Raw genomic sequence first — 24931 nt, 5'->3', positions numbered from 1 at the left:
CCTATTAGTGATCTTTAAAGGGACTTGTGTTGAGGCTGCAGATGAAGTGGCTCAGTGAGAACTGGGGATTGTAACTACGCTCGGTAGGGATGTCCAGGATACGGACAGTGGAGTTTCACAGGTGCCACCGGATCAGAGGTGCATGGAGCTGGAGGCAGCCTCCAGGCTTAGCTGACATTTTACAGGTGGTGACCCTGGAGCTTATGGAGGGGAGGGGTATGCCCAGGTCACCTACTGAGCTGGTGGCTCTGTCCCTGTGAACAGAAGCTGCCTGGATTGTAGCCGGGAGGACTTGCATGTTTCTAGCTGATGTGGTCAGAGACATGTAGGTGGACCACAGAGGTATTTGGAGATAGGCAGACCACTAGGCTTTAGTCTGATTATTATTATTATTATTATTATTATTATTATTATTATTATTATATTTTAATTGATTTCAGAGAGGAAGGGAGAGGGGTAGAGAGAGAAACATCAATGATGAGAAAGAATAATTTATTGGCTGCCTCTGTATGCCCCACACTGGGGATCAAGCCTGCAAGCCAGGCATGTGACCGGGAATTGAAGCGTGACCTCCTGGTTCATAGGCTCACGCAGGCTGGGCTAGGCTTTAATCTTGATAGCAGTGATTGTCAGCTGAATGGCTGAGTGATCTCTGAGGGGGGTTCCCAGTAGCATCTATGACACGAGGAGAGGTGCTCAGGCAGCAGGAGGCTCAGGAGTTTCCTGGGGCCCCAGGGAATCCCACCTTCTGTCCTCCAGGGAGGGCTTGAGACATCTACTCTCCTTGGCTTAGTTCCTGGGCTCGAGGGGAGAGAGCTCATCTCCCCTTTTCTTATCCCCACATCCAGGATGGTGGGAGTGTAAAGTCTAGCTAGGGTCACAATCTCCCTCCCCCCCACCCCCGCAAGGGGCTGGGCACTGGGTTGGGACCCAGGTGGTGGACTATTGGGTGGTCCCCAGCCATCAATTTGTGGGGCAATGTACAGTTTCTACAGGAAATCAGTCTGAAAGGAAAGGCAAAGGCAATGTTCCTGGGGGACAGGAGGCAGTGGGTGGCATTTTGGGGATACTTGCTGTGTGGTCCCTGTCTGCCAAAGTTTAACTACAGTTGCTACCACCCATATCCACGGGCCTCCTGCCACAAGTAGCCCAGCGGTGTGGCATGAAAACAGAAGAATAGGGACCCAAGCTTTTAAGTGGGTTTGCCTTGCCCCCAGCAGAGCCTTCTAAGTGGAATTTTTTAGAGATTATTCCAAGAAGAGGTTGACTTATGCAGCTTGTTGAGTTAGGCTCCCTGGATGTCATCACAGACATGCGTTGGTTTCCTTCTGCTCAGCTAGTGATCAACAGTGAGCTGAACGTGACCCTGACCAAACCCAGTCAAACAGGAGACAGTCTTCGCTCTTCCAAATCAATTTTAATGAAGCCAGGGCAGCAGAATATACAACGTGGCTCAGATACACAGCACAGCAGGGCCTAGATAATGAGATAATTTCCCCCACATCTTGGGGAAAGGGGTGATATGTATTTCTTTATGAACACTATTTAAAAAAAAAATACAAGCTCCTCACAACATTCTCCAGGAGCTAGAACCTGAGAGAACCCCCTGGTGATCCACCACCCAGTGGGGCATCAGAAGCAGTCTCTGGCAGGGGTAAGGGGGCCACAGCCAGGAGAGGCCGCAGTAGCCCCTGCCTGTCTTTGCTGGGAACATGGGGCAGTGACAGGCAGCAGTGGGGGGACAGAAGGAGGGGTAGCAGCGTTTGGCAGCTCTTCAACATCTTGACTGCAAATATCTGGTAGGATCCAGTTGGTGGCATTGTCAGTGGGGCCCGAGAGGTGGAGGAAGCCTGCTCCTTCATGGAGGCTGAGAGCGCGTCTTTGCTTGAGGGAGAGAAGGGCGGTGAGGAGCGAGCAGCGAGGAGCACTGGGCTCTCACATTCTTGCTGACCTTGAATGAGGAAGAACAAAAGTGAGGCTGGGTACTGAGGAGACAGACCCTGGACAGCTGGGGATGTGATGGAGATGCCTCCATTTGTAGAGTTCTAGGAGCAAATGGACCCTGGAGTTGTTTTTGATGGTGGTAGGATGGAATGCACTGGTCAGTAGAATGACCAGGGACACTGAGGGAAAAGGATATGGAGACTCCTGCCAGGATTAGGGTATAATCTATACTATTAAAAGGGTAATATGATAATTAGACTGGACGTCTTCTGGACGTCCTTCTGGACAAAGCCATATTGGTGGGGGCTGAAGCAGAGGCAATTAGGGGCAATCAGGCCAGCAGTGGAGAGCAGTTAGGGGTGATTAGGCCGGCAGGGGAGCAGTTAGGGGGTGATCCAGCCGTCAGGCAGAGGTGGTTAGGGGTGATCAGGCAGGCAGGTGAGTGGTTAGGAGCCAGCAGTCCCGGATTGTAAGAGGGATGTCTGACTGCTGGTTTAGGTCGATCCCCGAGGGGTCCCGAATTGGAGAGGGTGCAGCCTGGGCTGAGGGACCCCCGCACCCCCGCATGAATTTATTGCACCGGGCCTCTAGTATAATAAAAAGAGGGTAATTTCTTCTCACTATATTGGAGGCACAGAACATGAGGAAAGGAATTGGGAGCCCCATCAGGTTTTGCAGTGAAAGGGATGTGATAGAAGGCATGATGGAAGGTACAGTAGAACTATAAATGCATGTAGGGGTCCTGAATTTCTCTATTTTTTTCCCCACTCATTAGTGTGTGGCTCTTGATATTACTTGGCCCCAGTTTCTTTCTTTCCAAAATGAGGATAATAGCCACTGCTCATACTTTGTGAGACATGACTCAACTGAGGTGATTATTATCATCCGAGGAATGTATTGTGTTATGCAAATGTCTTAGGCCATGGTTATTAACAAGAGGAACTCCTAACAGGAAAAAAATGGAGGAGTTTGGTGGGCCCAGACTTAGCACCTAAAAAGAAGATCCTGAGGACAGGTTTGCTTTCAGTGCTTGGGGACTCATCCCAAGACTCTCAACCCCACCGACTGGCTGAGATGCCCGCTCACCTCAGCTGGACCACAGCCGCAGCGTCATGAGCAGGTTAAAGCTGGCCACTTTCAGGAACAGGATGCGGAGCCCGATCACTGACAGGTTTTGGAAGTTTAGGTTCATATCTGCAAAACCAAGAGGCCATAGTGGTTTATAAGCATGTACACGTGAAGTCTGCACAGCACCCTATGGCAGAGTGGCTTTCCCGAAGGCAGAGTTGGGGTGGCTTTTAGCACCTGGCTCCACCTCTCCTTTGAGCTTCTGTGCATATCCCCTCCTAAAATTTTGTACATTTCTCGGGATTAATAGTATTTCATTTCAAAAGGGAAGCAGCAACTGCACTTAGTCCTTACTTTATTTCTGAGCCCCACAGGGGATGGGGAGGAGGTGGGTGCTCAGAACTCACTGCAATCCCTTGGGTCTGGGCCCCTAAGTGAGAACCCAGTGGTTGAGCCACAAGCAGATGACTCATAAAAACAGCTCAAGTGGAAATGAATATGGGCCCTGGGTAGGTGGGGAGGAGTGATGGGGTCCTTGAGAGAGAAGATCACCATCTACATGAGTTCTGATGCTTTTCTTGAAAGAAGGAAGAACCCCCTGGCATGGAGGGCAGCTGCCCTCTGGGTGACCTGGTCAGTTTAGGGCTATAAGCTCATCAGAAATTTCACAGCTGGGCCACCCAGAAGCTCTTGTTGGCTTTCCTGACAGTGGCGTGATTGAAAGGCATACAGAAGCATAGAAGTGAGTCATTGGTTGAGTAAAACTAGAGACTCATCCTCCAATTTCTCAGAATGGAAAAGAAAATGAGACATGATGAGAGGAACCTGGGGATCCAGAAAGACCCTGGGCTGCTCTGGGGAGGGCTTGAACTGCTCTTCCTGTTCCTCATGATGTCACTCCTACATCCACAAGTTCCCTCCCACCTCCCCTACCCAGGCAGGGTTACTGTGGGCTCACTGTTCCCCAAACCCGTGCAAAGCCATGCAAAGAGAGGACAGACCCCTCTCTTACCTGTTTCAAAGCTTTTCTCTATCAACGTGGCATCACAGGGAATTTCTAAAGGAGAGAGAGAGAGAAAAAAAAAAAGAAATTTTCTTAGAGTCCAGAGTGTGCCGACTCTCCCACTCCAGACCTCCTAGGAGTAGGACAAGTGAGTGTCTATAGCCTTTTCTATATTTCCTCGTGGAGAGATCTGGAGGAACTTGTCACATGTGGGCACCTGCTGGGAGAGCTCCTGGACCAACACCCTGGCTTCTGGGCACCACTTCACTCACTTAACAAACACTGATTGTGCAAAGTTCATGTTACATGACACAAGGCCACAGGAACCGTGAGACACAGACCCTGCCCTTGGGCAGCTTCCAGGCTGGAGTCCGATAGAGGCAATAAGATACACACAGTGACAAGTGCCATAGGGGTGTAGATGCTGTAATGTGGTCCATCCCTGTACCCCAAATTTCTTCCTTTGTTTTCTCTGTCTCAGTAAATGACACTGTCATTGACTCAGCTGCTCAGGCATAAAATCCAGCCACCTTCCTTGATACCCTCTTTTCCTCCTCATCTCTGCGTGGTTCTACCTTTGAGTCCCAACTAGGGGACCCTGTCCCGACCTCCCTCATCTCTCTGCTGCATTAGCTTCCTTTCTGCTTCCACTCTTGCTCCTGCAATCCAATTCCCACCAGCAGTCAAAGTGCTCTTTTAACAAGTAAACCAAATGTCATTTCCCTGCTTTAAGCCAGACCATAGCTTCTCATGGTAATTAGAATAGTATCTGCCCTCTCATGATCTGAGAGGCCCTCTGATCTGGCCCTTGCCTACGTCTTCCCTCTCATTTCCTACTGCTCTTCTTCTCTCTCACTCAGCTCCTGCCTCAAGCCTCCACAGGGTCCTTTCTCTGCCCTTGGCACAGCTTCTTATCCTTTATATCTCAGCTCAAATAAATTTCCCCAGAGAGCCCTTTCCTGACTTTTGTCCCTAAAGTGGCTGTTTCCTCAACTCCAAGTTAAAGCATATACTATAATCTAAAGCTATATAGATTTCTCCTTGCTGACAGATGGTTTCCCTCAAAACCCCTCACTGGGCTTTTTTACTACTCCACTCCGGTGCCTGGCATTCCATGTATACACAATCAGTGGTTGTTGAATGACTGAGTGACAGAGTGAGGTCAAGTGCTGGCGGAGAAAAAGAAACAAGGGGAGGGAACTTGGAGAAGGGCATTAGAATGGGCCTGGAAGAGTGGTAAGGGGCAAACAGCTCAAGCAGAGGCAGGGAGGTGGGAACTCAGAGTGAGTGAGACCGAGAGCCAGTGCCCTCTCCTGCCATCTTCTCCCCTTCTCTTTCTGCCCAGGACATTCTGTGGCCTGCCGGGATGGGGCTCACTGGTGCTCAGTAACAAGGGGGCTTTGCTGACAATTGATGAAGCTGAGGCCACCAATCACAGCAGCATTTAGATACCATCTGCCTGAGACAGCCCCAGCCTAGCCAGGCTCAGGGTGAAGACTCTGCTTGCACAGGCATGGAGGCTGTACTCACCTGAGTCGGAGTAGAATGTCTCCTTGAAGGTCTTTTCACACAAGAAATCAGTGCTGGCACTCCAGCGCAGAGCCCCGTTGCTCTTGGAACCCACGGCCTTCATGTCCAGTACCGTGCTGTTAGAGCTGAACACGGTGGACTGCGGGTCTTGTGACACATTGATTTTAGAATCAAAGTCGGTGAATAGGCAGACGGACGTGTTGCTGGATTTAGGGCTTCTCAGCTGGTACACGGCGGGGTCAGGGTTCTTGATATCTGTGGGCCAAAAGAAACTGGGTTAGGAGATGCTAATTTCTCTCCTTGCCCCAACTGAGGCCTGAGTCCAGATGCCAGTGATGGCCAAGAGCAAGGCTCATTGGGCCTGGCAGTTCACATTTTCAAGCTTTGGGTGGAAAAGAACATTCTAGAAACCATCTGCTTGCAACAGACTGGGACTCAGGCACAGGTACAAGCCATGAGTCCTGGCCAAGAGGCCAGGTTCTCAGTGAATGCCCTCTGCCAGGTCCTGCCTGCCATTCTAGGAAACCAGAAATGAAGGCCCACTAACTTCTACTCAATGGGAACTTCTTCAAATGCTCAGCAGGCCTGGTAGAGAACACAACTCTGGCAGGACAAGTGAGCACAGAGAAGTCCCAGCAACGAAAACCATACATCTTGGAATCTAGCTTGGTCTCCCACACATATGCTGGGCATTGGTAGGATCTAGAAATTTACAATAGGCTGGAATTAAGTTAGAAGGTGGGTCACACTAGTAGGATATTTCTTACATCTATAGAAGTTCTGGATTATAAATCAAACACTTCTGTCCAAGCCCAGGCTCTACCATTTACTAGATGCAAGCTTGAGCAAGTCATACCACCCCTTAAATCCCAGGAATTTCATCTGTAAAATGAAGATGTTACCTCATTCACCTTCCTAAGTAGGCTTTTCTGAGAAACTAATAAGAGTTTCTCTATATAAAATTATATTTAATAAACTGTAAAGTATTGAACAGATGTAAGTAGTTGTAGCTACTGATACTACCAGGATATTGTTACCACAATATGCTACCGAGTAATGCAGAGTTTCTACTCGTCACCCCCAGGAAGCAGGAGTTGCTGAAGGCTTTTCCTCAGTGCTGAGAATAATTTTTCAGTATTTCTGTACGGTTTAGTGTGTTAGTGTAATTCTCATTATTTGTTCTTTCAGACCTCCTGCCTTTAGAGGAAGTAGCAGAGGATTAATACATTGGGGCCACCCAGAGAGATTACAGCAGGGTTGGGACTACAGCTTCCTGCCCCTGTGGTTCTCTGCTCCCACAGCTCCTCACCATGCACACAAGGCTTCTCAGACTAGTGCTGCACCCCACTTGCTGAGCCAGCCAGGGTGGCCTTGGCAATGCAGACATCCAACTGGACCTGAAATGGGAAATCAGCCCTGGCATGGTCTTGGGATGCTGAGTCAAGGCAGAACTGCCTGTGGGTGGGGCGACCCCTGAAGCAGCAGAGCATACTGGGTCCATGGTCACATGTAAGGGACATCCAAAGCTTTGGAACCCGAAGGATTCTGCCAGCTTCCCTCCAATCTCCGCATACTGTGGGACCTGGCATCACTGCGGGTTAAGGCCCTATGACATAAACTTTTTACTGGGAGGGGAGAGGTGGGAAGTCATTAGCAGTATCAACACACCCCAAAGGATTTTTTTAGTCATCAGTGGGAGTCATGGGTGTGACTGGAAAGGGGAGCATGGGAGGGTGTGGAGATGCTGAGAGAATGTGGCCTCAAGAAGAAGGCAGAGGACAAGTTGCCACCAGATGCAGTTTGGCCTGAGGGGGAGCAGGATGGCTGTGGGGGCCAGATGCCCAACTTTGAGTCCTGGTTAAACGCTTGCTTAAGTCTTAGAGCCAATGGCTATCAGGCTGGAGAAGGTCAAGACCATGCTGTCCAATATGATTGATAGTTTTTAGCTACATGTGGCTATTTAAATGAAAGTTAACTAAAATTAACTAAACTTAATTAAAAATTCAATTAAAAATTAAAACCTCATTTTATGAGGTGGCTGCTGTATTGGATGGTGCAGACTGATAGAACATTTCCACCACCACAGAAAGTCCTATTGGAAAGCATCAGTCTGGAGAGGGCAATGCCACGGATCACGAGACTTCGAGGAAAGACAGTAAGGATTGAGTGTGAGACTTAAAAGCCATCCTTAAGTTTGTGAGGGGTGACTACCAGGGACAGACCAATTGCTCAGCTTTGCCAATGAGAGATCAAAATAAAACAGCAATAAATGCAGTCAGAATAACTGAGGTGATTTTTAGCTTTTTTCCATCCTGTTTTTACCAGTTAATACCCTTTTGGCTTCCCTATCCACATTTTTGCTGTTGTTTCTCCTGTTCATCTTCCCTACCTCTGATCTCCTCCCTTGCTCATCCTCTCCCCATGTCCCCCTTCTCAATTTCTTCTTTGAGCTCATCCTCCAAAGTACTTGCCTAGAACTTTCTGTTCTAAATAATCCAGGGACTCTCTACTGCCTGTTGAATAATGGCCAAACTTCTTGGCATGACATTCAGGGTCTGCCATAATCTTCCAAATCTTGAATTTCCTCTCTCAAGCCCTTTATATGCGCTAAAAGAGTATTGGCTCCCTGGGATGTCAGCTCCATGACAGCACAGGCCAGTCTCTGGTTTACTGCCCCATCCGTGGTATCTACCACCTATGAGGTGCTCAAGAAACAATTGTTGAATAAATACATGGGCTATTGACCATCAGGTTTGCAAAATTTCTGCTTATTAGGCTTTTTGGTTAAAGAAGCTGGGTACTCATCCCTAAACTTGATTTTTTTAAGCCCCAGTTTACTTTTACTCCCATGTATCTCTGGTGCAACCTTAATATTTTTATCTGAAAACAAGAAATAAGTCACTTCTAATTTTGAGGGCTTTAGGGCTCTGGGAGAGAAGCATCCTGTTCTACCATAGCAAGATAAACATGTCCTACCATAGATGGTATCTCCAAAGATAGCTTTAGCGAGACTGGATCAACTTTTCAATGTGGAAGGTCAGCTATTCTAGATCCTAACCTTTCATTTGAATTAAAAACTAACCACAAAAGCATGTGTCCCAATGCCCTGTGCTTTAGGTCCCTAAGGCCACAGAAGTGATTGAAAGCTCTCTTACCACTAAATCTGTGCTTTGCAGTTAGACCCTAGCAACCCAGAAATGTAAGAAAAATTGACTGAATCCCGCCGAGGCTCAGGTGAGCATTAGGAAGCAGTAACACTTCCTGGGAAGACTTACTGGGAATGACGGAAACTCTGGTGCCTTTGCCATATTGCAACTGGGAAGCAACACTGTCATACCACTTCCAATATCTCCATTACAGAAACGCTTCGTTTCTCCTCCTCTGAGGAATGGAGTAACTAACCCCCTTCCAGCCCATTGAGCTATCCATGGAAAGAGCTGGTCCTTCACCTTCATATCTGGTCTGTATTTCTAAATTGGATTCCATTTCCCAGTGGCTGGCCATGGCCTTGACTGTATTCTCTCGAAGGCTATCATATTCATTTTCTTCATTGCTTAAGAAGACATTTTTGCCTTTCTCTCCATCTAACCTTATTATCAGATGTATTTACTTATGCACAAATGCATGTGCCTTGTTTAATCTTAAGATCATGACTTCTTTCTTTTTGTTCTTTGTGCCTGGAACCCACCCTCTCTCCTTTCTTTGTTCATACAGATCTTATTTATTAAATCTTTCAGGCTCAAGAAACCTTTTTCTACAGCATAAAGCCATCTCCATCTAGGCCAACTTTACAGCCAAGACTCCATTCCTCTGAATCTCTAATGTCCCTATTGACATCATCAATTGGTCAATACTAAAATAGTCTTCAGGTTGCTGAATTTACAATAGTTCTGTCCCTTTTGCTAGTTTTTATCCTATTTGGGGACAGGTCAGAAATCTATCTAAGACATCTCTATACTCAGTCTAATATTTAATAGAGTGATGGCCATATTGAAGGCATTTAAAAATATCCATTGGACAATTAGAGTTCAATTTTAATTAATGTGTTCGACCTAGAGAAACACAGACTTTAAAGATTGATAATGATGACTTCTCCCTTCACAAAGGCCTCTGTAGGACAATCAGAACACCCACAGTTGGCTTCACCATAGTCATCACCAAGATCCCAAGGGCAAGGATTAGTGGCACTGGCCCACGGGGTGGCAAGTGGTGCCATCTGGGATGACTCACCAGATATTATGGACACTTGGGATCCTTTCCCAAATGTGAGTTTACCAGTCATTCCTCCAGATTCACACTGCAGTTGACACCATCACAGAAACTCACTGGTCCTACCTCCTACTTCAATAGGAAAAGCATTGATTTTCCATAGGGACTAGAGAATCACACTCTTTAGAGTTAGATCTTCTGCTCTTTTGTGTTGAGATTTTGTCTCTGGTGTGTTCAATCCTTTCCCTCCTGTCCCATCTTGCTGTAGTGCTCTGGGTTGGAGGTTGTGATTTTAAGAAACCAATATTTTAGTAGAGCAGAACCCCCTGCTCAGGGGAGCAGTATCTTGGATCTTCTCGTAGATGGCCCAGGACTATTTTCCCATCACTGCTTCATGATTATTTAGGTCCTAGACTAAGGATGTTTCTGGGGCATTGAGGGCTAGATGGGAGGATATTTGAGGGACGAGTGGAAAAAACCATTTGAAGAAAATACCTGGGCTCAACTCAGCATCTTAGACAAAAATGAATTAGATGTCAATGTCCACCCTTGCCCCCCTCTACTTACTTGGATGGACACTCACTCTGGTCCCTGCTCCAAAGATGAGCTTGTTAGCACCAGTATTTTCCCACTACAAGTAAGGACTTTGCAATAACCTTCCTGATGTTAATCTGCTGGAACCAACCAGGATCTGAGAGCACCATCCTAAAAGTCTCCCTGGGTCTTTGTTTCTTAGGCTTCCTATTTCCCAGGGAAGCTGTTCCCCTTTCCTTTTGTAATAATGTAAGCTTTAATACAGCAATACCTTGATGATAATAATAATTTAGAAAAGCTGTCATTTGTTGATTACTTGCTATGTACTGGGTGTTGTCTCATATTATTATGATGTGGTTATTGTCATTTTGCTTTTGAGAAAGTGGAGACTACTAGCTAGACAGAGTAGAGACAGAATTTTCCCCAGATCTGCCAGCCTCCCAAGCTGTGCTATAAGCCCCTACCATCTTGCCTCCACGCCTTGTTATTTCACAAGGTATAACTGCTGTTTAAATAGGGGTTGGAGTCACCTTTATCCTGAGAGATGTTCAAAACTCTACTTAAACTCCAGAGAGGAAGATTCTGCTCATTAGCCAAACCAGGGAATTTAGCTACCTGCTGCAATATGAGAGAATTTGTGTTTGCCATTAATCATCTCTTTCCCTCCAAGGACACTTAGCTGATTTCCTGAATGTTCAGATTATCTGGTGCTGATGTTATAGGCTTTGCTTGATAGCACCAGATATCTGGAACTCTTTTTACGTTTTCATGAATTATTCCGCTCAGATTTTTATTTACTCTGTTGGCTCTTGGCACTTCTGTCTTGAATATGAGAAATGGGAACATTTTAAGTCACCGAGAGCTTGTAGAAATGGAAAACAAATGTTCCATTTATCCCTGACTTTGCCATAAATCATTGCCTGTTTTCTCATAGACACGTTATCAGTTACTTTTACCCTGGTCATTTGCATGGTCTTACTCACATGGGTGTACAGCCAGCCTGGTCCCGGCTCCAAAGATCAGCTTACCGTAGGCACCAGATGCCACACAATAGGAGGGTGCTTTACAAGAACTCTAACCAGGCAGGGTCAGCCTTCCTGGGCAGCAATGCCTCCTGTCCCTGTGTTACAGGCTCCTCCAAATCCCCCTATCTCTGACACACGAGAGAAGTCTGGCTCACTGAGTCCTAATTCCTCAGCTTCCTTTGTAACCACCCCACGGACCTATCCCTCAAAGCCAGCTTGAGCTGGTCTGGCCTTCTGGAGGGTGGATGCCCATTCTGGGTTCCACAGCTGAATTGGAAGAGCCTGGAGAAGAACCAGGGATTAATTTTGGAAATGAATCTTGAGGGAAGCTTTATAACAGTGGAAAAGATGGGTAGGGCTTAATCATGGAATGGAGGCCTATGAAGGACACCCCTTTTAGAGAGTGGTTCCTGGAGGGCAGAGAAAGACAGGTTAAAATTGCCATGGGAATATTCACATAACTGCACAGGAGGACTTCTTAACTGTGAAGGTTGTGAAACTCTGGAGTAAGTTACATAGGGGGCTCGAGAACTCTTTCTCTGGAGGTTTCTAAGATTCAGGTTGATATCCATGCGGAGAATAAAAGTCTCCAAAGTTTGAGAGTGGTTTAGACAAGTATTTTTCAGTGAGGACTTACGGAACTCCAGTCCTTCTAAATTTCCCTATAAAAACGTTTCTAAGCCCAAATAAGTTTGGAAAATGATGTATACTATATTTCAGTCTTAAAGACTGACAATGTATATTATCACTTTAAAGGATCTGAGAGGTCCTGCTGGTAAAGAAATCCAGAGCTTCTCAAACCTATTTGATTCAATAATCTTAAAAAACAAACAAACAAACAAAAACACACACCAAAACACCACTCATCAATGCCTGTAGAACACATGCACCTTTAAATATATGTTCCTTGGAAGTCCTTTCTCTAATTCCAAGTATGTAAAATTCCATCCTAAATGTTAGCCTAATTTTATCCTTGTTTTCTATGTTCTGAATCTGTTTTACCTAGTCCTGTGGACACAGCCTCATTGATGCAGATTATTTCTTTCTAATCATTGTGAAACAACTTCATTCTATCAGGGCAATGGCTGGACATGGTATCCATTGTATAGCAAGTTCTCCTGCTACAGCTTGAGGGCAGATACAGACGCAGTCCACCTGCAGGACCCAAAGCGCCCCAATATTTGCAGGGCTGACCTACTAGGAACAATGGCAACTTTGAAGCCTTTCCCACATGTGAATTTATCAGTCTTCCTTCCACACACCTTGGAGCTGTGTACTTCAAAGAAGAGTCTTGTCCTAATGGAGACATTCCCTGGGGGAGTGGGGGTTGGTCTTTCAAGTGGTGTAGACTTCATGTAGTTATCATTAGGCCTCTCTCCCTTTGCTGCTCAAACCCATTTGCGCTGCTTCCCTATCACAGGTATTGTAGTTATGTCTCTGAACTCTGGATCTTGAGAAGTATGATGGGTTCCAGGCTTTCTAAATGCAGCCTGCACTGCCCCACGACAGGGAAGAGGCCTTGATGAAACAACAAATGAACAGATAAACAGGGAGGAAGTTCCCCTGGAGAGATGGGATCTCCTTCCCCACACTGTGAGCATTTGGATAGATTCTGAAATTTCCTTGTTTTGAAGTCTAACACTTCTGTTGGAGAATACTTGCTACTGTCTAAGCCAATAGATTCTAAACAGTCACTACACCTCCACTCAAGCCTGCCCTGACTTCCCTCACCAGAAGGCATTTTTTTTTCAACAATCATTTGTTCAGTGACACCTATGCTAGGCTGAGGAGGTGTAAGGGTGAAGGAGGGAGGGTGCTGGCCACAGGGTTTACGGGGCCATGCGGGATGGATATAGGTACCAAGCAGCTAGGCTAGGAGGTCCAGCACCTTCCTTTCTGCTCCCATTGTGACTTGTATGTGCCTCCACTGTAACATTGTGATGATGGAGCAACAGTCTCTGTGCGGAGTTTACCCCTGTGAGATCCCGAGAGGCGGAGGTCTGCGTGGCCCTCCCTCCCTCCCTTTCTCGCATGGAGCATAGTGCTTAGAAAATAATAGCTGCTTAGTAAATACATTGAATAAGAAGGCCCTCTAAATATTTAATTGTATCTTAATGCAGTCTTGCTCTCTATCTTCTTTTATAAGGACTATTTCATTTCTCTTTTAAATTGTTATGATTTCATTTCTTAAACTTTTTATTGTTTTTGTTGCATTATTTTGACATTAAGTTCTTTCCCTGTCTCTAGACTAGATGCCGAGTTTTGCAAGAGTGTGTCACTGCTCAGGGTCTTTGGGAAGTTTAATTTATCACTTCTCATGAAAACTAGAAGGTAACGAAAATAAATTTTGGGGCATAATCAGTCACAACGTCTTTTCTGATAAAGATCTTTTGTCTCAGAGGAACCCAAGAACAGCAAAAGAGTCTGCCTCTGCATTGACGAAAAGGCCAATTCCCACTGGCAATTACTACTGTTAGAATATAAACCACTACGCAACCAGTGGCTGGGAATTCCAATTTCATAACATCCAAGCCTCATAAAGAAACATGAGACATTAGCTCAGGAAGTGCAGATTCATCACATAAGAAAGTGAAGTAGGGACTTTCTGTGTCTTTGGTGAGTCTAAGGTCAGGCACTTACTTGGAAGCACATGGAGTCTCGTTCCACTCCCGAAAGTGAGTGTTCGGCCTCCTGTGTCTGCACCCTGGTACGTGGCAGTACAAATACCTGCCCTCTGCCCCCCAGGGTGGCTGGCTGGCCCCCCCTCACATTACAGCCCTCACTCTTGGGAACAGAGCTTTTTAAACAGCCTGCTCCATGGTTTTGACGATACATTTCTCTCTGTGTGTCACTTTAGGTTCAATAAACAGTCCCCCTAGGTTTCTACTTCCCTCCCTGCGGTACCTGCATCCTCCCTGCCCAGTCCAACGCCTTTACTCTTCAGAAATGCTGAGTCCTGTGCCAAGGCTGCATGGTCACCACGGACAGAAGTCTCAGGATGGGCCAACCCAGGACCGAAAGGTGGCCTTTGGGTCTGAGCCTTCCTCCACGGAGCGCAGGAGGGGTGGTGGCGGCAGTGCAGTGGCGTGGTTAACAATGCAATGGAGTAAAATAGATTGAGTTAAACTCTGGCTCTGTCACTCCTAGGTGTTTGATTTGCCCCAAACATCTGTTTCCTCACCTGTGAAATGGGAATCATAACAGCTACTAACACTAGGATGGGCATGACCATCAAATGAAAAATTTCACGAGGGACAGAGTGTGGTCACTGGCACATGCCAGGCATTCAGTCAGTCAGTAGTAGCAAATAAGAGGATGATTCCAGCAACACTTTACACGGAGAGAAAGGGAAACATCTTCTTGCACCCAGAGGAGAAACGTCCCCGCCCCACCACCCACTCCGGCACCACTGGGTGCCTCAGCACCCTGGCTGGGATGCTCTCATGGAGGACAAACAGCTCATGGGTCCAAGAGAAGGTGCTGAGAGAGAGCCTCAGTTAGAGGGTTGAGGGGCGGGGTAGATCCTTGACTGTCAGGGATAAAGTTCTGCTTTTGCAACCTAACCAAGAATGAAATCTCCTTTCTCAAAACGTGGGCATTTGTCCTCTGCAAGCACCGTGCAAAACCCTTGTCCACACAGCCTCAGTCCCTCCATTAGACCCGACACTCTGATACGTTACTCCCAGACAACAAAGGACTCCTTCAACAACGAGCAGACCAGACTCTCATTATTTCAATATCCTTCCAAAATGTATTTCTGTCTACAACATTTCCCTGATCGTTTCCATAATACTCACAGGGATGAACAACAAGGCTGGTCCCTCTTCCAAATGTAGGTATGTAGTTTCCTCCTGATACACACAGCAGGGAAAGCCTTTGATAAAACCTGTCTCCTGTGACCCCCTCCTACCCACTGCCCAGGGGTGTCAGGGCAACAATCCAGGGAAACACTGGCCGATGCTCCCTGAGATGCAGGAATCTCTCACAGCAGCCCTCAGGCCCCTGAGCCATCGCCTCAGAGCAGCGATGGGAGCCTGGGGTTAGGGACTGGGCAGCTCCTCACCCCTGTCCCCAGGAGAAAACACACACTCCTGTCAACAGAGAAGCGGGGCAGCAACTCCCCCACACCACCACCACCCACCTGCCTGCTTGGGCAACACTAAGGGCCTGACTGCAGCTCTGTTGGCAGATACAAGGGGCTCCTAACGTGCGCCAAGGACGGAGGCAGAGATTTGATGTTACATTGTGCCGACGGGTTCTGACCGCCTTTCCGGAAGCTCCCCTGCTCTGTCTTTCCCTTCCTTTACTCTTTGAAGCTTCCCTTCGCAGCCTTCTTCCTGGGGACCAGGGGTTGGTCCCTGCCTATCCCTGTCCCTGGCCAGACTCCAGGCAGGACCCAGGCCCTTCCTGTGCTCGGTGTGTTCATCCTTCCCTCTGTACCTCCTGGAAGTAGGCCAAGGCACCCAGAGCTCTTTGGTTCCTTTCTTTCTAATGACCTTCATTCACACAGGGCCCTGCTTTTAGGAAAGGCTAGGACAGAAAAAAAGTCACAACGATTTCCATAACATTTTTGAAAGATGGGAGCAAACCGAGATCACACTCCTACTTCAGAGACATGAGGTAAAGCTCACAGAAGTCACGGCCTGCTGGTCGGTGGTCCTGGGCTGAGGTGAAAACTCTACCCTCAGTCTCTGACCGCTGTGTGCTGTCGGCCCTCAGCTGACTGCTCGCTGGGCTCGAGGGCCATGCGAGCAGAGGGCTGTGTGGCTCTGCCAAGCTCAGGAGTGGGGGTGATGGGCTGGAACCCTGACATGGCCCCGAACTGCCTGCCCAGCATGGCCTTGGACAGATGCTTAGACTCTGAGCCTCTGGTTCCTTCTACAACATGAATAAGACTTCCCCAAGGTCCCTTCCAGCTCTCACATATGTGGTCCTTCGTTGAGTTGGAAACCCAGCCTCAGGGAAGAGCAGGGAACAGAGGATGAGAGTGTGGTCAGTAGAGATGCCGAGACAAGGGAGGGTAAAGGTTTGGGACAATGACCATCTAAGAACCTGAGGTGTGGCATCAATGGATGACACATCCTGCCCCCTCCCATGGAAATAAAAAGTAGTCCAGCACTGGGGTAGGAACAACAGTGGAGGGGGTCATTTTTACAGAAGAATCTGGGCTCACTTACTTGGTGTGACCACCACGTGGGTCCCTTTCCCAAAAGTGACTCTGTTGTTTCCATAGTCACACTCTAGGTAACTGCATAACAAAAAGGTCCTGGTTTCCCGCACCCTCTAGTGGAGGTCACACACGCTTCCCCATAGCTCTGAAAGCTGGGAACCTGGAAAGGCAGGCCCCAATGTTTTCTCTGTAAGGGGCAGGAGGGGGACTGAAGGAGCCTCCCTGATAGCTGTAACAGCACCAGCTACCGGGTGGTTTCCATTTTCCTCACCACAGCTATCAACAACACAGCCCCCCCGCTATTTCTCCTCTAGATAAAACAGTTTCACAAAACTGCGAAAACCTGCCTCCTACATGGGCTGAGAGGTGAAAACCTGCCTCCTACATGGGCCGGGAGGTATAAATCTAGAGACTCAGGCAGCAGGCAGGCATTCCCCACCTCAGCTGCTAGGCCGGATAAGAAGACACCCAGGCAAAAGCGTTATTCTCCACTTTGCCAGAAGGTGTAGGAGAAAGAGCATTCCCAGCACCCTGTGCTGCCACAGCGCCTGGGCCTGACTCCGAGGACCCGCGTCCTCTCGGCCTGAGCACGGTCCAGCCTGGTGACTCAGCCTCACTCACTCCTGTTTCTGTCCTCGCCTCACTCAATGCTTCCTACACAAAGGGAGCTTTCTGTCCTCAAGAAAGTCAAACATCTTAGCATAGAACAGACTTCACTCCTTTTCCTGAAACATCCACGGGCTGCGCTGGCTCTCTGCCCGGGAATTGGACCGTCCACTGCCGACGCTGTCCTGCCTCCGGCCCGCAGGGCTGCCCGCCAGGTCCCAGGTCCCGTGCAGGACCAAACACAGCGCCCACCTCAGCTCAGTCACAGTGTCTGACAGGACTGGACGTTCTTGAGAGCAGGGGCATTATCTTAGCGTCTTCTTTTCCTTGCTTATTTCTTTTTAAAAAACCAATCATGGTCCCTGGCTTGTTGATGATACTCAATAATCATTTAATGAACTGAACTTACTTTTATTGTCCATAATTATTGGGACAAGGACCCCGTTTTGGGAGAGCTTAAAAGCCAAGTATACTTTGGTAAATGGGAGCTGCAATATCGAAGTGCTTAGGCAGAGAAAACCCAAGGAAGCGTTTCAGAGAGACGGTCATGAGGCAGTAAAAACCCCGAGCATCAGGAGGTTCCCATGAACCTCAGCAAGGAGGGGAAACGGATTATCAAGGAAAATCCTAGACTCCAAAGTAAGCGCAACTATTCTCCTTCTGCTATCTTGACATAGATTCTCCTTAAAGGGTAAGAAGAATAACAACGCAGAAAATATATATTCCAAGTTAGCAGCATTGTAATGTTCAATAACAACGAAATAGTGTTGGTAGTAATGATGATGATATCCTATTACAGACCATGCTAAATGCTATATATAAAAACATAAATCCAGTATTGGAGATGGGGCTACACATTTCTGGAGATCTGACTTACGTGGGATGATCAGAAGTCGGGTGCCAGTTCCAAATGTGAGTGTCTGAATGCCTGTATTCACACACTGAAATATCTCTATACAGAATGGCACCCTGTAGCTGGCATTCCTAAGTCACACACACGTTAGTTACTGGGCGAGTACCTGTGTCTCTGTGCAAGTACCAAAGTGGGAGGGGGTATATAATTCAGCTATTTAACCTTCTTTTCCCCAAGACCATTGGAAGGTGACAAGAAATGAGGCAGAATCCAAAAGGAGATCCTGCTTTGTCCAGAGTGGGTTATATAAAAATGTCACAGCCATTCAGTTGAAAGAGCCATTCATATCATTACAGCGTTTCAGTCCTAGACAGACTTCGGGCAGTTTTATCCACCCGTGCTTTTTAAGTGTGCAGTTCATGTTTCCTGCACGATTGATGCTCATGAATACTATCTAATGCAGCAGTATCACGGGCCACTTATCTTCTTTAAATAGCTAACAAACCATGCGGGGGAGGGGGGAAAATCAGCGAAGACAGATGCCCCTCACTCTAATATAAACCAGGTTATTTCATGGAACTTACTTGCTTTAACAAATAGTCTTGTTCCTGTCCCAAAGAAAACTTTGAAGTTTCCAGTATTCCCCACAGTGGTTTGTGCTGTGACAAAATGGGCCATTTCCTTTTCCTTCCATTTTTATACTACAGCTGGGGCATATGGGTCATTGCTAATAACAAGAGCGCTTTTTAATACTCCACTAACAAAACCCATTTGTTATTTCCCCCTTGTTCTCTAACATATCTCACAGCTCCTGTCTACCTGAAGATTAGTTCACCAAAGAGTAGTCAGTCACTTTTCTGTGAGAACCAGAGACCAGAGTCCCCAGGTTTTAGTCCCAGCCCTAGTCTCACTGACTTTATGATATTGGACAATGTAACCAACCTCCCTGGGGCATAATTTTCTTATTGGAAAAATAAAGAGGTCTGAATAAAGCGTTTCCTTAGCTCCCTTTCAGGGCTAAAATTGTATTATCTAGCAATGTCCAAACTGCCCTCACTTTGCATTTTTCTATAACACAAATGAGTCAGGCACTTGCAGATCAGTCAAACTGGTGACTGATCCACCTGGAGAAATACAAGAAGTAGTGAGGGAAAGGGGAAGTCAGAGCAAGGGAGTAGCTGCTGCCAGCTCTGCTCTCTCTTCTCTCCATTGGAGTAAATGCTCCCAGTGGCCCTTGAACTTTTTGTTTCTTCATTAAAATGGGAAGAGAATACTTTGGACACTTGAGGCATTCTAATCAAGATTTCCCAAAGCTCCAACTCTAAGTGATGGCAATATCTAAGAATACAAAAGATAAATTCCATGTATTTCCTTACTCACTGTGATTGGCACCATCTCTCATTTCTAAATAAGTCCCTGGCATAGGGTCTGTGACATAATGTGGTAGGAAGAGCAAGGCTTGAGATCAGGAAGCTGACTCTGGTTTGAATCTAGACCCTGTCATTTATTAATCTTTTTTTAAAAACTAACCATGTTAGATCTTGGACAATTATTTCTCTGAGCCTCAGTTTCCTATCCTGTAAAAGAGGAATACTGCCCCCTGACCCATAGAGTTGTTTAAAGACAAAAAAATCATGTTATGCATATGTTTATTATTTCTATGTTAAGTTAGATTATTGACTAACAAGGTTATTTCCTTTGGGTTATAGTATTTGTTTATGGACTAGCCATAAGAATCCATACCCTCAAATCATATAAACTCTAGGGTGGTATAGGAGCACAGATTTTGAGAGCTTCGACCTTTTCACCTCACACTGGAAGAGTATGGGGCACACAGTGGGGCAATGTGTGGTTCAGTGTCACATTGCTAGTTGGGACCTAATCCAATCTAGAACTACACTGAAACCAGAAGCCCTGGGCTCCTTTCTCTGCACTTCACTGACTCTTCTTGGACAGTGATTTGTATAAAGGGACACAATCTATAAAGTGAACTGGGTATGGCTTACTTGGGGAATGAATAAAATGACCTTGAATATCCTTCCCACAGTGTGTCTCTGAGTCAATGGCAGTGGAAGTAGAAAGGGTCTATTACATCATGGCCAGACAATTTTCAGCTCTTCTAACCATACTCCCTCCCTACAACCCCTTTATCAGGCTCTATTTAGCTTAATTCTAGTGCTAAAAACATCAATATTAGACAGAGCTCTGTCAGCCTCATATCATGGGAAAAATCGTAATGGTTTGCTAACTTCTGTTGCAAAGAAAATATGCTCATATAGTTTTTGATTACTTTTACTAACTTATCTAGGTATCACAATTCTTAATACTTCAAAACTAGATTACAGTTAATTGTAAATAATATACAAATGACAAAAATTAAATCTCCTTTTCTCTTGTTCACCATCACCAGAATGCATTTTGTAGTTACCATATAATCCCACACTTACTCAGCTCCACTTTTAGCTGGGTGCCTGTCCCAAAGGTGAGTTTGTTTGTTCCTCCCGTGAGTCCCACAGTGTCTGATGCCTCACAATAAACTCCCTTCTGTCACTCCACCTCTTTTCCTGATTTACCTAATGAGTTAAAAAACACTTAAGATTCAATATAGCTATTTGACTTATTCATATGAGAAAATAGCTCTCCCCGTGACACCAAATGGAATAAATTCATAGGCTGTTGGTGCTGGGAGACTAGAGAGGTTATCCAGATCTACTTCCCAATTTACAGATGAGAAAACTGAGGCCCAGAAGCAAGAGATTTGCAGTAAATACACTGCTGTTTGGCAGCAGAGACCCAAACAGGGTCAATTTGATTCTCAATCTAGTGTTTTTCCTTCTCCACCACACACTGAATGTACTGTGGCAATTACTTTATCCTCTTCTCCCCTTGTGCCTGGAAACTTGATTTCTGTGGGTGTTTGATTTCAATTAAACAAGCATTTAATTACTTACTTTGTAAAAGGACCATATTAGACACTTGATGGGATATATGAAGAGACTCGGTTCTCAAGGAATTTTCAGTTTGCAGATCTTCCCAGTAATGAAAGATTTCCGTAGCTGTATATATCACAGGCTGTCCAAGATACCACAGCTGAATTTGGGATAGAGGACAAAGGAATGGGAGGGATGCCTGGGGAGAGACTAGAGTCCAGGCTTTACACAGGAAGCCAGGCTATTTCTGGAGAAAACAGGTTTGTCCTAATCATCTAGGATGTTAGTCTCTACTCCATTCTGACCCAGTGAATTAGTTTTACTGTTATTTCCATCTTTTCTGTTAGCTATTTTTATTTTAAAAAGCCCTCCATGAAGGTTCAATCTTAAATTCATAGGTCAACTGAGGAAACAAAGACGATGCATCCATAAGGGTAAAACACAGTAAGAACATGTAGATGCCTTAACTTACGTAAGAGGAAAACTAGGGTGGGATGGGGTCAACATTTACCTGGAGAGACGAGAAGCATAGTGCCCTTTCCAAAGGTGAGTGTGTTGTATCCTGAATTCACACTATAGCAACCCCTCATACAAAAACAGCCTTCAGTGTCGGGCTTTCACTTGGGGAAGAGGGAAGAAAACCCCATCATTTATGGATAACCTATCATGTATCAAATTGGTTAACAATCTTTTGGGCCACAACTACAACAACTGTGTCACAAGCTGAGATATTATTATCCTTATTTTACAAATGAACTAGCATTGCTACCAAAGACACAAATAGCCTAGATGCATGAGACAGATAAAAGGCATAAGATAGACAAATCTTAGGAGGAGCTATGAGAGAGGAATCCTCTTTTGTATTCCTCCAAGAGTGATATTGCACCTGTATTACATATATATTATACAGGCAGTCCTCGGGTTACGTTGGACTGGACACACGTCGTTTTGTGGTTACGTCGCCATCTCCCATTTATTTATATATAAAAAAAAGTTCTGTCATTTTGACGTATATACATATGTGCTTTATGTTTTTTATTATTTATTTACCACAAGTAAAGGTCAGGAATTGTTATCTTTCTTTTAATTTTTTTTTACTGTTTCACTTCATTACTACTGTGTATGTGCTCCATGTGAGTGACGTAGGTGCTTATGTAGGTGAGTTCGACTTACGGCGAAAATCGTGTTACCTTGCACCGTAGGAACAGATCTCTGACGTAACCCGAGGACCTACTGTATATATGTATATATATGTAATATTATTAATGTTTTATATATATATATATATATATATATATATATATATCTACATACATATATATATATATAATTATTTTGCTAGAACCAGACATCAGAACTCTAGTAATAGTGATCCACCAAAATTCCAGCTCACCCACTATTACACATCATTTCTTGAGACCATGAAGACATTTTATCCTCAATCTTTCCATTATTCCCACTTACCAGGCCTGACCAGCAGTCTAGTCCCACTCCCGAAGATCCACTGATAGCCAGCATTGTTCCCACAGTGTTTCTTAGTCAGCCAAAAACACTCACAAGCCCCACACATCCTTCTCATACCTGAGACTAAGAAATATGGTCCTTTCACCTACAAAGTAACTTTCTTTTTACATTCCACATAACACACAGGCCATTTGACTCAAATTTGGGCATTTATTGTGTAGCACTTAAAATGAAGTCTTTATCAACCCACATTTCTGGGTCTATCACCATCAAACTCATGATTTTCAGCTCTATTTATCCAACAGACATAGTCCTTGTGTCTACATTAGAGTTATCAAGTTTTAGATTCTTGCCACAGTGTCTCTCCTAATTTGAACTTCCATCAATCTGAAATGTCATGGAATAGGATCCAGATCATTGAGTGACAGCTTCCTGCTTCCCCAAGTTAACTTGTTCTGCAGTCTCAGTGGGAGCCTTATTACTTACTCAAGTCCTGTTCTGCCCCAAAGCCAGGTGTCCTCTGATTAAAGGACATCTTGTCTGCTTCAGGTGTGGTAGACAAACAAACAAACAAACAAACAAAACTAAACACCACTTTAGTTCTTATCCTTTGCAAATCTACTGTTTCTCATTTCTCATATTAGAACATTACAGAATAGATGAGGAATCCTTCTACAATCTCTTTAGTCTTCTGAAAATGACCAGGAAAGGCCTATTATGTTCCATTATCTGCTCCAAATATTACAATCAGAAAGGAGACAACATAGGGAAGGAGAAATGCTTAGGAATTTAGACTTACTTGGGGTGACTTGGAGCTTTGTTCCAGTTCCGAAGGTAACCTTTTGGCTAACCCCAACATTCACACTGTAATGCAGGCCTTTGCAGAATGGCTTCCTATCTCCTGCCACTTTCATTTGGGTAGCATTTAAGTCACTCTACTTCAGTGGAAGAGAGAGTGGTTTTCACTAATGCCCATGACTATAGATCCATATGAAAAGTAGCTAAGAACCTGCATATGCATTCTTTTCATGTTGAATCACACTAGCTGACCTAGCTTATAGTTTATATGTGTATAGCATTTAATAATTTACAAAATGCTTTCATATACATTAGCTTATTTTATCTTTAAAATAACTTATGAGGTGATATTATAGATTTTCGTTTTACAGATGAAGAAATTGTGACCCAGAGATACTAGTCAAGCCAGGTTTAGAAGAACTGGAAAGGTTCAGGCAAACTTTCTGTGTTTTTTTTTTTTTTTTTTTTCCCTTTAGGATCAACTCTCTGAGTTGGCTGTTACAGTCTGTTATTTTTGGTTCATGTCTATGATTATTTTTCTCCACAGCTAGATTTTTCTATCCTCTGTGCCATTACTTTAACATTTCTTTCTACATCAGAATGCACATAGGTCTGCATAAACCATTAATTTATTGACACTCAGGCCCTACAAATACTGCAGTAAGTTCAATGGGCCCCCGTAGCCACATTAAGTCTCCTGCTTTAGTGACATATCACCTGCTTACTGGGCTTTACTGATAATCTCATCCCACTCCCAGGGATAAATGTGTTATAAATCATAGACGTGCTACCTGACAACAATGCCTGAGCTACCTTGATAATAGAGTAATGTGATTAGCATGCATCTCTCCTCCCCCATGGGAGCACTGGCTGGGATTCCCCCCTTTTTATTACTGGAATAAAGACTAAGCCATGAAATTAAGGCTGTGAAAGACTCTTTTTCGGGCACCACAGTGGCTGATGTGGGGAAAGCCTGAGAAGTGTCTGAGTGATACTCTTTGGACAACCCTGACACTTATGTTACCCAGTAATCCTGTTTCCCAGCCAAGGGAGACCAGCTTCAATCCCCATTTTTACTTAGGAGTCAAATACACACAATCTCATGTTTAGCAGATTGCTCCTATCCCTAGGTAACCTTTTCTTCCTTTATCAATTTAATGTATTTAAAAATTATTTGTGAGCATGGAGTGAAACATGGGGTATAGTTGGAGTATTAGGGTTGGGGGACAGAATCCATTTTTTTCCATTTTGTTTTAATGGTTTTCATTACTAAACTGCAATACCCATTGAGTTAAAGAATAAGGAGATATTTAGTCAGCCTGTGCAATATAAGCCAGCAGGATAAGTACAAGCATTATGATCACTAATAACCAGGTACTTACTAGAACTCACTGATACGATAGTTCCTTTCCCAAAGATCAATGCAGTTCCTCCCTGGTAGGCACAGTGAAACGAGGCCCTGCAGATACCTCATGCATCCACTCACCCACTTACTCACTCCACCTTGTATTTAACTATAAACAATGGAAACATATTATGTCCTTGCTCTGGCAAGGAACTCAGTGGGCTTTCCATGTTTGGGTGTGCAATAAAAAGCTCTGTTAATTCACGAGAAGGAGGGTAGATGGTGGTAGGTCCTTCACTCACTCAACCATGCACTGAACACCTCTGCATGTACTAGTAAGGCACTGTTCTAGGCACGGGGCATAGAGTGGAGAGCCGCTCAGACACCATCCCTGTCCTCATAGTGCTTGCAGTCTAGGGCTAGGCACTCCTGAACAAATACTTAGATGATAT

General features: G+C 45.2%; 1 gene segment (V, D, J or C); it reads right to left on the bottom strand.

Annotated features, from left to right (window-relative positions):
- Positions 1 to 1403: 1403 nt before the first annotated feature.
- LOC103301537 (T cell receptor alpha chain MC.7.G5-like) overlaps positions 1404 to 24931 on the bottom strand; it is a 316135-nt gene continuing 292607 nt past the window's right edge. Inside the window, 4 exon segments of the C gene segment in view lie at positions 1404 to 1951; positions 3031 to 3138; positions 4025 to 4069; positions 5546 to 5800. Of these exon segments, the coding sequence occupies positions 3032 to 3138; positions 4025 to 4069; positions 5546 to 5800 (407 nt within the window).

This window comes from Eptesicus fuscus, chromosome 5 (assembly GCF_027574615.1).
Source record: "Eptesicus fuscus isolate TK198812 chromosome 5, DD_ASM_mEF_20220401, whole genome shotgun sequence".
Lineage (NCBI taxonomy): Eukaryota > Metazoa > Chordata > Mammalia > Chiroptera > Vespertilionidae > Eptesicus > Eptesicus fuscus.
Note: the sequence above shows the minus strand (reverse complement) of the source record. Positions and strands in the feature narration are given on the sequence as shown.